General features: G+C 42.6%; 1 protein-coding gene and 1 pseudogene across 1 annotated transcript; one reads left to right on the forward strand and one right to left on the reverse strand.

The window, feature by feature from the left end:
- Window positions 1–1,050: 1,050 nt before the first annotated feature.
- Window positions 1,051–7,763, reverse strand: LOC103000492 (beta-2-microglobulin). The gene is made up of 4 exons (XM_057543944.1): window positions 7,614–7,763; window positions 4,202–4,477; window positions 3,603–3,630; window positions 1,051–2,237 (listed from the first exon to the last, which is right to left on the reverse strand). The coding sequence occupies exons 1-3, from the start codon at window positions 7,678–7,680 to the stop codon at window positions 3,617–3,619; spliced, it is 357 nt and encodes a 118-aa protein (XP_057399927.1). The 5' UTR covers window positions 7,681–7,763; the 3' UTR covers window positions 1,051–2,237; window positions 3,603–3,616.
- Window positions 7,764–14,913: 7,150 nt separating this feature from the next.
- LOC103000220 (transmembrane emp24 domain-containing protein 5-like) lies at window positions 14,914–15,545 on the forward strand (annotated as a pseudogene).
- The last annotated feature ends 1,874 nt before the right edge of the window (window positions 15,546–17,419 follow it).

Genomic DNA, 17,419 nt, shown 5'->3' on the forward strand with positions numbered 1-17,419 from the left:
AGTTTCCATAGATGCATGAGTTTGTTTCTGGGCTCTTTTCTATTCCATTGGTCTTTGTCCATCCTTGGGCCAATACCATCCTGTTTTAATTATAAATCTCTCACTTTATTATTCTTCAGGTGTGTCTTTGTCTTTCTTCCTCCATTAACCCTCTTCCATATTTTAGGATCAGTTTGTCAAGTTTCATGAAAAAGTATTAAAATTTTGTTAATAATTACATTAAATCTATATATCAAGTTGGGAAGAAGTGATATCTTTAGGATATTTAATCTTCCTATACATAAACATACTCTCTCTCCCCATTTTTTTAAGTTTTCATTAATTTCCTCCAATAAAACAATTCCTACAATTTTTCCATTAAGAGCTTCCATTAACATCTTTTGTTAGCTTTATATTGGTGTATGCATTTATATTTAAACACTGTATATATTTAAATGTGTGTGTATTTAAATTTAAATACTGTTATTTGAACATATATAGCATATATATTTATATATACTTAAGTACTATGTATATTGCTATTATAAATTAAATATTTTTAATTTACATTTTGTTACCAGTATAAATGCATTTAACTTTTATGTTGATTTTTGTGTCCAGCAAATTTGTTAAATTCTCTTATTAATCCTAATAATTCATCTTTTATACCTTATTGACATTTCTATAGTTAATCTATATATAACATCAAAATAATATAATTTTGTTTCTTCTCTTCAAATCCTTATTCATTTTACTTTTCTTCCTTGTCTTAATTTGCTGCTGGGACCTCTAGTATAATAACACTCGGAAGTAGCATTGGGCCTCCTTATCTTATCTCTGATTTTACCTGTAGAATACCGATATCTCTCTATTAATGTGTGTATGTGTCTGTTTATGTGTGTTAAGAAAACCCTTATAAGTCTAAGTAAATTAGCCTGTTTTTCCTCCAGCTATGAGTTTTTTATCATAAACTCATTGAGTGTTGAAATTTAATTGAACACTTATTCTGAATCTTTGAAATAAGCATATAAATCATCTCCTTTAATCTGTTACTGTAATAAAGCACATTAATCAATTTTATGATTTTTAATGTGAAATATAACATTCCTTTAAAATGTGCAGAATATATGTACATTTAACAAAAAATTACAGAGCAAAATCTCTTGTAACCACCATCCTTGTCAAGAAATAAAACATTACTAGCACTCCATAAGCTCCTGTGCCCTCTACTAGTTAGATATTAAAGATTCAGTTTATGTGCTTATTTAGGTTGATTTCTTTTTACACAAAACTGATACATTTCCTTTGCTCTTCCTTTCTTCTCACATTTTGGGCCTTCTCTCTGCCTGAAGTGTATCATTTAGAATCTCCTTTAGTGAGGATCTAAAGGGTACTGAAATCTGACTTTTTATCTAACGATGTTTACTTTGCTGTCATTTTTTAAAAGATATTTTTGTTGTGTATGGAATTCTAGGTAGGCAGTTGTTTTACTACATTCATGATTACTTTCTGCTATGTTCTGGATCCCACTGACATTGAGAAGTCAGCTGTTGTTCCTTTGAGAAGCTGAACACAATGTTTTACCATTGTTTTAATTAGTGAAACAAACAAAATAGGTACAACCAAGTCTCTCTCTAACAGATGTAAGAGGTAAATATGAATTTTATATGGCAAAATGTTTTATCCACTATAACAAATTTCCATAATTCTGAAAATTATCTTTCAAAATTTTTCCAAAATTCTAAGAAAAATTACAAATTGGAGGTTTACTCTAAACATGCATACTATCTTATTATCCAGTTTTGTATGCAGAAGAGACTGAAGAGTTCAGATTTGACCAAGATGTTGATGTTAAACCTGAAATTCCGTCTTCCCCACCTCTAGGCTGCCAGAGCCCCCACGACAGCTACCTGCCAAGACAGGTCAAACATGGAGACATAGCGCCAGCTACCTGACAAGACAGGTCAAACATGGAGACGTGGTGCCCTAGGTAGAATTATAAGGAAGATGATATTTGCGGTAACATCAATACAACTTCTGATTTATATGCGTAAAGCATAAAAGCATATCAGCATTAAAAAGCAAGACAACAATAACTGAATCACTTTGCTATACAGCAGAAGTTAACACAATATTATAAATCAACTATACTTCAATAAAATAAATTTTAAAAAAAGAAAATAAAAAAGAAAATTAAAAATAAAAAGCAAGACAACAGAATTTGGAATTAGTCCAATCCAAATGAGGCATCTTCAAACCTGAAAAAAAGAAAAAATGGAATATTAGCAAATATATTTATTTTATTTGGATTACAGATAGCACCACCAAACTTATGTAACTTGTGCTGTATAAATAAATCACTGTTGGTAAAAGTAGTAGGTGCAGGTGATTTTCCAGATCCATTAAAAGAGCATATCCTACTAGTTTATCCCACTGGTTTCCCCACGACCTTAGAGGAAAGAATGCTGGTACTATAGTTCAGATTCTGGCTCTACCATTTAGCAACTGTGTGACTCTGGGCAGGTCACCCAAACTCTCATGCTCTCGAAAATCACCTTCCCTGTCCTACAGTGTAACAGGAAATTTGAATAGGTTTTCAGTGCCAAGATACCCTGTGGAGTAAAATTTCCCAGAAAAGCTGGATTATCTGCCTCTGACCTCCAACTGAAGATGCAGAGAAGTCCAATTGCTCCCTGTTTCATGCTGCTACAGATACTTGCAAGATACGTCTGTTATAGTAGCTTTACATTAGGTTACAACAATCTGTTTCCATTTCTTTCCTCTATTGGACTGGGAGCTTCTAAAGGCAACCACAGTGCCCACACACTTAGGAATGGTGCGTCTGCAGAACCATGTCACTCTTCCCTTCTGGCTAAATAACAAAGTAACTGCCATGCAAAGGAAGGGACGGTTCACTTTTGAAGGCCCAGAGATGCCCAAGGTAGAAATGGCAGAAGAAAGAGCAAACCCTTGCAGGTGCTGTGGGTAACTGCTGCCTCTGTCCTGTCACAGCACACCTGCAGCTCTTCTGTCCTCCCTTTAGAGGGTCTGTGATGCTGGCAGAGCCCCACCCACGGCCACATGCCTTCCTCATGCCACCCCACAAGAGAAGGGAATGTGACCCCATGGGGTTCTTCTCTGCCTGCTAAATTGCTACCCTGATTAATGTCCTCCAGACGGTGAGGGTTATCATATTAGAGCTGTCTATAACAGTCTCCAGGACAGTGACATTAAAAAAAGATTTTCTGGGGCTTCCCTGGTGGCGCAGTGGTTAAGAATCCACCTGCCAATGCAGGGGACATGGGTTCGAGCCTTGTTCCGGGAAGATCCCACATGCCACGCAGCAACTAAACCCATGCACCACAACTACTAAGCCTGCGCTCTAGAGCCTGCGAGCCACAACTACTGAGCCCACATGCCACAACTACTGAAGCCTGCACGCTTAGGCCCGTGCTCCGCAACAAGAGAAGCCACCACAGTAAGAAGCCAGCCCACCGCACCGAAGAGTAGCCCCCGCTCGCTGCAACTAGAGAAATCCCGTGTGCAGCAACAAACACCCAACACAGCCAAAAATAAATAAATAAATTTATAAAAGAAAGATTTTCTTAAGATTAGAAACCCACCTCCATGATGGTGGTTACTGGTCTCGATCTACGGAAAAGAAAATGGAGAAAGAAAGAGAAAACCAGTTAAGTTTCACTTTTGAAATACTATGTACTAACAAATGTCTAAAACTGTTATAAATAAAGCTGGCAGAAGAGCCCACTGTCCCTCACCATGAGTGCCTTCTTAAGAAAAACCCAGGAGGTGCCCACCTTGCCTACTAGCCTTAGATCCCAAGCCAGCCAGAGAACTGCAGGAGTCTAGGATTGGAGGGCACGACCACAGCAGGGCTTACAGACAAGGCCGGTGCCTTCCTGAGACTCTCCTTGGTCCTGAGTATCCCTGAGGCTGTCAGGAAGGCCCAAGGGAGCCAGTAGGGAAGAACCACTGGGAATGCCTGTGCACTTGGGGAAGCGCTGCTACTGCCCCCTGCTCTCACTACAGGGAAACCACTGTCTCAGTGACCACGCTGTGCAGAGATCTCTCAGAAGGTGCCACTAATCAGAGCTTTAATAACATTCCCTGATAATCCCAGTATGCAGATGTTTTTATATCAAGGCAGCTTTATGCTGTGGCTATGTTCAGATACAACTGTCAGCAGCTAAGGAAGGAAACTTACCCCACTTAACTATCTTGGGCTCGCTGAGAGTAACGTGTTTCACGCGGCAGCTATACTGATCCACTGCGTTGGGAGTGAACGCAGTGTGGACCAGAAGGTAGAAAGACCAGTCCTTGCTGAAAGACAGGTCTGATTGCTCCACTTCCATCTTCTCCCCATTCTTCAGCAAATCAATCTCAATCTGGGGTGGATGGAACCCAGACACATAGCAGTTCAGGTAATTTGGTTTTCCATTCTCTGCGGGGTGTCGTGAGTAAACCTGAACCTTCGGAGGACCTGAGGAGCAGCAGGGAAAAGACAGATGAAATTGCAGAGTATTTCACTTGGGGCTACCTTGGTCTAAAGCTAGATCAGGCCCCAAGTGTTTATATTTGATCCTCCATTTCTCCCAATTCCATTTCCCCTCATGCCAAATGAGCTTCCATTTTTCCAAAAGGCAGCCTCCATTTTCTGGGATAAACCATGACTTGGTATCTTTCCCACATAATTCCCCTACACATGCCTTCAGGGCTTTTTCTAGCAGATTTCTCTTAACATCTTCTTCTGTCAATGGAGATTGTGCTGTATCTTTAATAATCTCTCTGTGGAGAATCTCAAGAACTTTTCATGGCTCCTCAGCACCTACAGAATTTCTTATCATTCAAGAGTCTACATGATTTGGCCCTAATCTACTTATCAAGCTTCGTTTCTCACTTCACACTCCCTCCAGATTAGCCACATCAAAAATTCCCGTTATTGTATGCTGTTTCAACCCAGTCAATTTTTTTCCCCTATGTTTACTCCTTTTTTTTTTTTTTTTTTTTTTGCCTCCTGCCTAGATCCAGACCGATCTGACTTCTCAATATGTGCCTAGTACAGTGCCTGGCACATAGCAATTGCTCTGTAAGTGGCAGGTGTAATTATTTTACCTCCTTGCTCAGGTTCCTAACAGAGTCAACCGAAAGTATATTTCTGCAAAACACAACCTCTTCATCATGTCCAGAGTTTGTATGACAAATCTCTATCTGAATCTGTATCTGATTTCATGAGCTAGAAAACAAAGAAATAAAACTGAAACACCTACAGGAGCTGGCAAATACCTTAAATGAAGTAGTTGGGCTGGGTAAGAACAACAGGGAAGGGTGAGGACTATGGCAAATGGGAGAGAACATACTCTCCATTAGGACCAGGTGGAGTAATGCATGTGACAGTGGAATTTGTATTTTTAATTAGCATGCTCAAGTGATTGCCATAATCTGCCAGGTTGGGAATATTGCAAAATGCTACAGAACAGTGGCTTCCAAAATGCGATGCATGTCTAGACCCTTCATGGGGATGTGTAAAGAAAATATTATAAACTCTATTTCTATATTTTTCTTCCAAAGTGAAGTGTTACTGCTCCTGAATATACAGACTGATATAAATATATATATATAACCACTTAAATACAAATACACTCAGGGTACATGGTTATAAAGGTCAGCTCATCCTCCATGTCCAGTGGTAGAGAGAAGGTGGAGTACCAGGCCACTCTGAACAGATGTATCTGTCTAGAAATGTCCCATCATCAAAGAAAAGGCCCCTAGGCCCACCAACAGCTAGACTGGAAATACCATGAAGCCTCGCTATTTTTTCATAGTTCTAAGTGAAGATAATTCAGAAACCTCTTTGCATTTGAGCTTCTAATAATTAGAACATAGTAGGTGCTACAGTAGTGAGAGCACAGGTTCATCCCACCTGGAATTCTCTCTCTGAGGGAGCTAGGCAGTTTGTGGGGTTTTTTTTTTTTTTGGAAGAATATCACAATAGTGGCTTCTAAGAGTAGGAGGTGTATCAGACAGGCCTGGGTTTGAATCTGCCCTCAACCACTTACTGGCTCAGGGTTTTGGGGAGAGTTATTTGAGTTTCTGTAGTTTAATCGAAAAATTATCTACACCCAGAGTGAAATAAAACCCACACAGGGGAAACAGCAGAAAATAGATCCCCCAGAGGGAATCACAATTACATGTTTCTTGTATACGTTCCGGAAATGGCCTTGTATATCTTCCAGGCATGTACTACTTAGGAAATTTTCAAATTCAGATAGTTTTTAATGTCGGATTGCTATTTTTCTAAAGCTATATGCCACCGCAAATATCAATAATAGTGATAATACAGACATTATGCTTCTTTTGTAAATAAATTTTAAACTAACTTCCTTTTTCTCATGAACAACAACAAACAAACAAACACACAAACAAACAAACAAAAAACCCCGCTTCACAGAGCCTTTTGTGAGAGAGAAAAATCTGAGGGTCCGGTATATTGCAGGGTATTTAGAAGGTACTCAGTATCCATGGTGTCGCTGACAGACAGCTTGGGTAAGCATATTGATTCCTCTTATCCCTAGTTTTACAACCTTTCTGAATGATAAACCTTCGCTTACTCAAAACTGAAAGTAGAGACTCAGCTCATCTTGGAAAGAACCAGGCAAGGAGCCAAAGGAGGGGCCCTCTGTGAAGAAAGGCAACAGGGGCCCATGTCCGCCCAGCTTGCTCCCGAGAATCTCACCCCAGAAGGTTGTGAAAAACGCACGATTACAGGCAAAGGGCTCACGACCCGCCAAATGCTCTGGTCAGGCTCTACTGTCTGCCATTAATCCCCTGCGTGATTAAGTTACTTCAGCTCTTCGAGCCTCTCTTTCCTCATCTGTGACAAGCTGATGATAAAGGCATCCTGTTTACATCGCAGGCGCATTTCACAATTAAATGACAGACAGCGCATAGCGCAGGTCAGTGAGCCGCCAACGGGTAGCTCTATGATTATTACTAAGAGTGACAGGTAGCGGGAACAAGAGAATGAACGACGTGAAACGGTATGTAAACACCTCAGGACATTCCACAAAAGTCGCGTGCAACTTCCTCGCCGTGGTTTGGTCTTCGCGTATTTGGGGAAAGTGCAGAGCGTCAGCTGAACCTGGCGGGCGCCTGGAGGAAGCTCGAGGCTCTCGGGCTCCCAGCGGACTGATACTCCCTGGCGGCGACTCCCCCAAAGCCCACGCGTGGTCTCCACCCATTCGCAGCCCCCAACCCAGCCCTTTGGGACCTGCCAGCCCGCCCTCCGCTCCCGCTGCGCGGGGGGAGCCAAAGGCCCCGCGAACCAGCGGAAGAGAACCCCTCCCCCACCTCGGTCGCTCTGTCCCGACCCACCCGGTGCGGGCGTGCCAGAGGTCCCCTCCCCCATCCCGGAGAGGCCGGCGTCCTGGGCTCGCACCCCCTCCCCACTCCCCACCCCCCCACTGCCTCCACAGCCCGAGAGAAAGCCGCGTGCTACTCCACCGAGTCGGGAAGGAAAACTTGGGAGCGCGACCGAGGGGTACGGAGTTAGTGCCCAGTGGCTGCGAGCGGGACAGGACGGGCTGGTGGAAGAGGGAAAGGGAGGAGGGGACACTCACGCGGGACGGCGTCCAGGCCAGACAGCGAGAGCAGCCCCAGCAGGACCAAGGTCACGAAGCGAGCCATCGCTACAGAAGCAGCCCGGGTAGCGAAGTGAGGGCCCGGTCCCGCGCCCGCATTTATAGTCCACGCCCAGGCCGCCAATCAGAACCCTGCCCGCCGGGACGTCACCGGTCTCCTAGCGAGCGAGGCCCGGGCAGGTTAGAAAGAGGGACTTCCCGGTTTTCAGTTTCATTTTCTGGTAAGTCTCGTGATGCTTAGGAAGGCAGGGTTCAACCGGGTGGATTCGCTGTCTGTACATCGGCGCCCTCTTATCAGGGGTGCGCGCCCAAGCTTGGGGCGCGGGCCGCCCACCCGAGAACTTGAGGCTGGAGGAAGCTTCGCTTTTCGGAACAGCACCAGAAATGCTCAGTCACTTGCTCCCCAAGCATGCCCCAGCGAGTCAGGAGCCTAGAACCTGGTTTTCGATCGGGAAAACTGAAGCCCAGAAAAATTAATAAGCGTATGGACAGAGATTGAATGGTATGGGCAGAATCAGAACTTGGGTTCACAATTACAGCCCGGCAGTACGCTGTAGGGCTTCTGGATTCTTTGGGCAAGAATAGTCGTCCAGAAACCTCGAGGCCTCATGAGGACAGCTCAGAGAACCGTCCAGAGTGAAGGAGGACCTTCTTGCTTCCTGAGTCCTTTCAGGGAAAATCCTGTGCGGAGAAAGTGTGGCCTGTATCTTGCCGCTGTAGTTTAGGTAATTTTCTTTGTTTTGTTGATTTGTGGGGAAATGACCCCTGATAGTAAAAGGTAAAAGCAGTAAGTGCTTAGAGCGTTAGACTTTACCGACCCCTTGAGGAACATCATTCCCTGCGAATTACCACACTAGAATGGTGCTTGGCATGGAGTAAATACTTGGTAAACTGACTGAATGAGTGAATGGATGGATGGATGGAAGGATGGATGGATGAACCTACGAATGAAGGAACGAACGAACATGCGAGGGAATACGTGAGTAAACATTAGGATGTAGGAATTACCCCGTTACATTTTAATGGATAGGAAAACAAAGGCTAAGTGTTAGGTTTCAGACGGGCCTGATTCATTTGTCATTCGTGCTTCAGACACTTGGAAGATAAGAGGACTGAGAATTTGGCTTGCATCTGCTGTGGGCCCAGCCAAAGAAGTTAGGCCTACTGACTCTAAGACCGTGTCAGTGTTAGACTCCTTAAGGAAACCTCCACTCCAGAGATACCATAAAAAGATGCTGACATCACCTGGTGGCTGAGTCCAGGGATCTATTCTGAGTGGAACACTCAGAAGAGGGAGTGAACCATGGGGGCGGGGAGGGGCAGAGATCTTGGAAATCACCCTAGTTTGCGGTTGAAGGGAGTTGGGTGGTGCTTCCCCAAAGAGCACAACAAATGTCATCTGGATTTCTTTTACATGTTTTTAGACATTTCAACTATCCCTACTGTGGTGGTTGTGTCTAAACTAAAAAAAGTAGGATACTCTCCGCAGACCTAATGAAAGGAGATATGCACAGAGAGAGCCCCAGGGATATTTTCTGAATGTGGAAGAACTGGGACTTCATACACTCTTGCTGGGAATGGAAAATGGTACAACTACTTTGGAAAACAATTTCACAGTTTTTAAAAAAGTTAAACATATGCTGGCCATATGACCCAACCACTCCACTCTAGGTATTTACCCAAGAGAAAATGAAAGTGTATTTTCATGATGAGGACTTGTACAAAACTGTTCAAAGCAGCTTTATTGGTAACAGCCAGAAATTGGAAACAAACCAAACTTCCATCAACAGGCATACAATGGAATACTATCAGCAATAAACAAGGCATGAACTATTGGTACACAGATTAATGGATGAAATAATGAGGCTGAAGGAAAAAAGCAAGACAATAAAGAGTACGTGCTGTATGATTCTTTTTATTTAAAACTCTAGAAAAAGCAGACTAATCTATGTAACAGAAGCAGATGGTTGGTTTCCAGAGGGTGGAGGGAGCATCAGGAGGCTAAGGACACTTGATCCATTATCTTGAGTATGATGATGGTTTCTCAAGTGTGTACATGTAGTAGAACTTATTAAAGTGTATACTTTAAGTGTAATTTATCATACGTCAATTATACCTCAGTAAAGCTCCTTTTAAAAAGAAATAACCTAATAAGACTCCGCGCTTCCAGTGCAGTGGGCATGGGTTCAATCCCTGGGCAGGGAAGTTCTACAGGCCGCGTGGTGCGGCCAAAAACAAATCAAAAAAACAAAAAAACCTAAAAGCACAGGTTCCTGTATCTTTGTTAGGCCAAGGAAGAATGACGTCCTTGAACAGAAAGAAAAAGAAGGATATTGAAGTGGGGAGAAAATAGGAATAAGTTAAAGCTCAAATGAGTTGGGTTGCACCTCAGTGGATCTCAGTCAGCACTTTTCTGAGGTGAACTCATCAAACGGCCAGAAAATCCAGGCCCCCGGGAAGGAGAACAACAAGCACATGTAGGACATTTGTGCCTGGGCTCTTTCAAATGTTATGTCACTAATCAAAGTGTGGTACATGCATCACAACATCAGCAACACCTAGGAGCTCTTAGAAATGGAGACACTCGGGCCCATCCTAGCCTGCATTTTAACAACATCCCAGGTGATTCGTATACACATTAAAGTTTGTGAAGCCGCTGCCCCAAACTACTCAACAATCCAGAAGGTAGGTCTTACTTTCTTTTACAGATAAAGAGACAGTTTCAGAGAATTAAGATGCTTGTCCACGTTAGCTCTGAGCTATGATTCCAATGCTGGTCCATGTGATTCGAAAGGGCTTATAACGTCCACTTGACAACCACTTCTGAGAAGGGGTTCACGGGAAACGGTTCATTGGGTGGCTTGGATCAGGGCAAGGATTAAAAGTATATGAGGGGGCTTCCCTGGTGGCGCAGTGGTTAAGAGTCCGCCTGCCAATGCAGGGGACACGGGTTCGTGCCCCGGTCCGTGAAGATCCCACATGCCTCAGAGCGGCTAAGCCCGTGAGCCACAACTGGTGAGCCTGCGCGTCTGGAGCCTGTGCTCCGCAACGGGAGAGGCCTGTGCACCACGATGAAGAGTGGCCCCCGCTCACTGCAACTGGAGAATGCCCTCGCACAGAAAGGAAGACCCACCACAGCCTAAATAAATAAATAAATAAATAAATTTAAAGCCATGTATTTAAAAAAAAAGCATATGAGAAGGTGCAGAGAAGCAGGAACAAGTAACACAATGTATGGTAGTTTTTATTTAACTCACATTTGTTTTTGTCTGCCCACAAAAATAATATATGCATGTGATAGAAAACTGGAACAATCAAAAAACTATAGGGAATTCCCTGATGGTCCAGTGGTTAGGACTCCAAGCTTCCACTGCAGGGGCCCCAGGGTTTGATCCCTGGTTGGGGAACTAAGATCCCACAAGCTGTGCAGCGTGACCAAAATAAATAAATCAATAAAAATTTTTAAAAACTAAAAATAAATTAAAAATTAGAAAAACTATACAGAGGAAAATTAAAACCACAGTGACCCTCCAACCCAGAGAGAACTATTGTTAAATGGTTTAATTTAATGAGTCTGAAGGTGGTTGCCTGCTCAGAAGTCCATCCTGAAAGCATGTCTCTATGTGTATAACTGAGTCACTTTGCTGTGCAGCAGAGATTGGCACAGTGCTGTAAATCCACTATACTTCAATTAGAAAAATAGAATTAACAAAAATGTCAGTCCTGGTTAGATCTGTTTTGGAGCTGGCAATCCTCAGTCTTCTATGTTAAATTCCACTGAATACAGCCAATGTCAGTTGAGTGCAGGCTTTGTGGCAAATGGAAATACTGTAAGGATAAATCAGAAGATGCCAGACTGCCAACCAGGAGAATCCAATCTAGAGTTCAAATCAGCCCAATAATTAATTTATTAGCAGCCACCTAAGGTGCTCATGCCGACTGAATTCTCAGATTTGTGCTGTTACATAACAGGCAACAGACCCAAAGCAAATGGGACACAGAGGGGAGCTGTTTTGTTTCCTGATAGTTACAAAGTCAGACGCTATACAAAGGAGGGGAAAAACCTCACAAGATCCCAGGAAGGCAAGTACTGTTTTCACTAATTGAGAGAGAGTATGTGGGAAGCCTAAAGTTGAGACAGGTGAAGTATCTCGTTGGTGAGGAATCTCTGCCTCACAGGCTTGTGTGTAACCACCACGCTCTTCCAATTGCCAGGGTGATTTTATTGGGAAAACTGCACAGACTTGGTATAAAATAAATCAAGCAGTACAGAACTATAAACAGTAGTAACCACAGTGTTTCAGCACTTTTTATTTTTAATTACATTTCTGATACATGAATGTATGTCTGTTGCAAAAATACAGTCAGAGGTCTACTGAGTGAAAGTGAAAGTTGCCCTCCTGTGTCTCTTCCCATCTGACTGTCCTCTCCTCTGGAAACACTGTTAAGCTTTGGTGCCTATCCCTTCGTGGATATATATTGTATATAGTTTGGAAGGTGAGGAATTTTAAAATTATAACTACAGAGACTGCTATTATTATGTGTTAAGAACTCAGTGCCCACTAAAAGCATGAAGGGGGTTAGAGGTAGCATCGTTCCTCAGCTTGGATGGAGAGAGGGTTAGGGAAATGCTGAAGCCAAGACCCCCTGACACTGTGGGGACAACAGGACAATCCCAGGAGCCAAGGATTGGGCACCGTCCCTGGGGAATGCTACGCCCAGTGACTAAGTTACTGGCACAGCCTCCTTTCATGGGTGTTTTCCTCTCATAGGTCCTTGGGTCTGCATCTCAGAACCTAGTTAAAACTCCAGAATTCCTGCTTGGACTTTCTATCCTGCCTTGGATTCTATTCAGTACTATTAAAAATGAAGACTCTCCTTCAAATGCCCTTTTTCCTTTTTGGCAAATTCCTGTAAGCCTCACCTTCTCACTTTCCACATTGCTTGGCTGACACTTGCCTCTGGCCAATTACAGTGTGTGGTCCTTTCTGGCTGTCCCCTGCTATGTTGAACCTGCATCAGATCCTTTCCTCTCTACTCTCTGGTGTCTTGGACCTTTCTAAACTCTTCTCCTAAAAGAGGACTGTGAAGAAACCAGTGCCTTGAGGGTTGAGTGGGTGAGGTGGGCTCCACCATCTCCCCGACGAAGCCAGTCTATGAACGGTGGGGTGCGGCTCAGAGAGGATTCATTCAGCATTTATTGGGGGCAAGGGAGAGTCCGCAAAATTTGGATCATTCTATAAATACTTACTGAACTTGCTTATTTCCGTTTCATAATATATCATCGATACTATCCATGTCGTTATGTACAGGGCTGCCTACTTATCATTAACAATATTATACTTTTCTCCTTACCATACCTTGTGGTAGGGAGACTAATGCCTCCCTCCCTCCCCCCAAAAGAAGATGTTCATAGCCTAATTCCTGGAGCCTGTGAATATGTTACCTTACATGGCATAAAGGGCTTTGCAGGTGTGGTTAAGGTTAGGGACCTTGAGATGGGGAGATTATCAGAGATGATTGGGGTCAGCCCAGTATAACCACATAGGACTTAACAGCAGAGAACTTTGTGACTTCCCTGATGGTCCAGTGGTTAGAACTCTGAGCTTCCACTGCAGGGGGCACCAGTTTGATCCATGGTCGGGGAACTAGGATCCTGCATGCCTCGCTGAGTGGCAAAAAAAAAAAACTGCAGAGAACTTTCCTGACTGTGGTCAGAGGGAGATGTGACTACAGAAGTATGATCAGAGAGATGCAGCATGCTGGTTTTGCAGATGAAGAAGGGACCATGAGTCAAGGAATGTAGGCAACTTCTAGAAGGTGGGAAAGGTAAGGACATGGAATGTCCCATAGTCTGCAGAAAGGAAAGCAGCCCTGCCTTAATGTTAAGCCCAGGAGACTTGTGTTGGACCTCTGACTTACAGAACTGTAGGATGATAAAGTGTGTTGTTTTAAGCCATCAGGTTTGTGGTAATGTATAACAGCAGCATGAAAAAAAAGAAACAAACCCCATTCGTACTGCTCCAGAATCATACAGTTTTGGGCCTTGGTTGCCAGGAGCCTAGCTCAGTGTAAATATTTGCCTTTTCAATGTTGTCTTTACCTGTCGGTTAACCAGATCTGGCCACACAGCGCATTTTGGGTACTCTCGTGTGAGGGAGGGCTATCATCAGCTCAACAGCTGAGGGGGGAGGAGTTTTGCTGTAGCCTGGCTTGGTCAGGAGCCTTGGTCCTCCCCCTCCTACCACTGCCCCGACTGAGCTGGGTCATCCCCAGTGATGTGGGCCCAGCTGGCCCTGCCATTTCTGGACTATTTCTCCGACAGCATGCACCCAGTGGGCCAAACCACTCCTGCTCTACCTGCCGTTGCCAGTGCTGAACAGGGAAGGAGAGTAAGAAGAGGAGCCCTCTAGTCCCCAGGACAAAGGTGCCGCAAAGCTTTGGCTTCTTTCTTCTTAGCCTGGCCCCAACCTATCCATCAGGCCTCAGTGTTCACAGCAATCATTCAGGTTCTACAAACCTTTACTGTCACCTTGCTAGGTGCTGGGCACTGGGCTCATCTGGGGAAATTATTTTCTCAAGGAGGAAATGTTTAAGATGTTTTATATGTTTACTTGTTATTTGTTTTTCTCCTGTGAATTTCCTGTTCATAGTCTGTCAGCCAAAGTCCCTGATCACTAGGACAGACACTGCCTGATGTAGCAGAGAAGGAGTTTAGTTAAAGAATATTGTGGGACTTCCCTGGTGGCGCAGTGGTTAAGAATCCGCCTGCCAATGCAAGGAACAGGGGTTCGAGTCCTGGTCCGGGAAGATCCCACATGCCGTGGAGCAACTAAGGCCGTGTGCCACAACTACTGAGCCTGCACTCTAGAGCCCACGAGCCACAACTCCTGAACCTGCATGTCCCAACTACTGAAGCCCGTGCTCTGCAACAAGAGAAGCTACCTCAATGAAAAGCCCGCACACCGCAACAAAGAGTAGCCCCCGCTCCATGCAACTAGAGAAAGCCTGCGGGCTGCAATGAAGACCCATACAGCCAAAAATAAATTAATTAATTAATTTAAAAAAATAAAAAAATAAAGAATATTGCTAAGCAAAATGTTATCAACTGCTAAGTAAAGGATACACAGAAGTTAATTTTATTATTCTCTCAACTTTTTGTAGGACTGAAAATTTTCAAAATAAAACACTAGGAGGAAGAGGGTACTGAGGACACAGAGGCCCACAAGTGTTCAGAAAGTGATTGCAGCCCAACCTGGATCTCTCCCGTTCTCCGACCATGCTCCCAGCTCTGAGGACGATTGACACCGCTATCTGGAGGTTCTCTGCCAACTTGAATGAGTCCACCTCTTCCAACAGGATGGGTGACAAGAGCCAGCCTGCTCCTGAGCTAGCCTCAGCTCTTCTGTACAGTGACTTTCACCTCAGTGGAGATCAGCTACCACGTTTCAGATAAAGCAGGAAAAGATATTGATTTTCATCATGACTCTCCAGGAATGAAAACCTCAGTTTTTGAACAGAGAAAATCAGGTAGAGTACACATGGTGGACACTAAGGTTGGTGACTATACATTCAGCACCATTTCTGAAAGGTGACTTCCTCTGAATTAATCCTGGATAATATGGGGGAACAGGACCAAGCACAGGAGGAAATATATTATAGGCACAGATGAATTGGATATGAAACCAAAAGACATCCTGGAACCATCTTCAGCATCAAATCAGGGTTAGGCAAATGTAGTCATATCCACATTCTGCTTAGAGCATTTAAAGCTCATGATCAAAATTTACAAGGAAACAACTTTGATAGAGTTGAGTTCTGATCCATGAACAATTTAATGGTCATGGTAGTAGTGTCAGCCATTCAGGTTTTACGCTAATCCATCTTTTTGAAAGTAAGCAGAAAAGTTGAACTTAGTACTCCCAACTATTTAACATGAGAAAAAAAAAGATGCTGAAAAATGCAATAAACTGTCACTGTCACTGTCATTAATAGTCTCTTCCAGCTTGTTTTCAGGCAGTCTTACGTGTAAAACAAATGTAATTTAAATGTGAAAGGAAAATCTTCACTTTTGTCTATGTAATCTTATTTATTCAATTGTAATTCATTCAATTTTGTGTAACAGAAATATTTTAGAGCTTAGGTATAATTCAATGAAACCCTAAACTGCACTTTCCTAAGGTGAAAAAATTTTCCAAATATTATAGGTGATTTAAATGAATGAACCTTGAGACTTCCCTGGTGACATAGTGGATAAGTCTCCACGCTCCCAATGCAGGGGGCCTGGGTTCGATCCCTAGTCAGGGAACTAGATCCCACATGCATGCTGCAACTAAGAGTTTGCATGCTGCAACTAAGGAGCCCACCTGCTGCAATTAAGACCGAGCGGAACCAAATAAATAAATATTAAAAAAAATAAAATGAATGAACATTGAAATGAAGAAAGTAAAATTTTCAATAAACAAACAAACAAACAAACAAACATTGAGACTAAATGCAGCACCAAACAGTCTCTTTTTAAAAGTTTCTCTTAACCAGGAGTTTCTTTATAAATGTGACAATTACAGATTAATCACAGAAATTGAATTACCTGATTATAGATTGAATATAGATTTGGAAAACAAAGTCTCAACTTTTCTCTGTCTACATATGCACCTGTCCTATAATGTAAATAGAAGCATAGTTTTGGGAAACAATATCATTTTTGAGATTTTTATAACCAAATATTGTAATTCAACATAAAATATCGGTTAAAAAATAGTAGTTTTATATCCTTAGCCTATATTCCTCAAAGGTCATGGCTTTGCACTAAATATCTGTGTCCCCCCACAAATTCATATGTTGAAATCCTATCCCCCAAGGTGATGGTATTAGGAGGAAGGGGCCTCTGGGAGGTGGTTATGTCATGAGGCTGGAGCCCTCATGAATCGGATCAGTACCCTTATAAAAGAAACCCCAGAGAGTTCCCTTGCCCATCCCTCTTACCATGTGTGGATACGGTGAGAAGGCACCATCTGTGAACCAGAAAGTGGGTTCTCACCAGACACCAAATCTGCTGGCACCTTGATTTTGAACTTCTAGCCTTCCAGAACTGTGAGAAATAAGTTTCTGTTGTTTATAAGCTACCCAGTCTCTGGTATTTGGTTATAGTGGCTCAAATGGATTAAGACACATTTCGATAATTAATTAAAAATACAAAGTCATATTTATTTAAATTAGGACGAATTTTCCTTTTGAAGAAGTGAGAACATGGTAAAAGATTTCTCAGTTTCCACAGGATGCAATGTTCTGTTACAAGATATTCAGCACATAATTAAGGATAAGACTTTAAAAGTAAATGTGAGAGAAAATAGCTATCTTATTTTTATATTATCCATCAACAGTGTTATGTTAATTTTGACATGGGTGCTGATAGGATAATATTGATTACCAGCAGTGGTGAAGGAAATATGGATAAAAGGATCTGGGTCTAACATAAATATCTCTTTTTCTGAGTCCTCAAAATTCAGAAACGTTACAGAGAATCTTCATCTAAAAGTTCTTTTAAATAATTTTTAAAGGTAAGTATAAGATTACCAGATCAAAATTAAGTTCTTTGGACTTTGTTTATGGCTCTTTGTTTATGGCTTTATTTTTTGACACTCAGAAGCTGGACATTTTTATGTAGGCAAATTTATCAGTCACCCTTCATGGCTTATGGTTTGGGGTCATGGTTAGAAGGGCCTTCTCTACTCACTCCACATTTTAAAAAAAATGTTTACACTGTTTTCTTTGTATATTTTTGA

Source organism: Balaenoptera acutorostrata, chromosome 3 (genome assembly GCF_949987535.1).
Source record: "Balaenoptera acutorostrata chromosome 3, mBalAcu1.1, whole genome shotgun sequence".
In the NCBI taxonomy this organism is placed as follows: Eukaryota; Metazoa; Chordata; class Mammalia; order Artiodactyla; family Balaenopteridae; genus Balaenoptera; species Balaenoptera acutorostrata.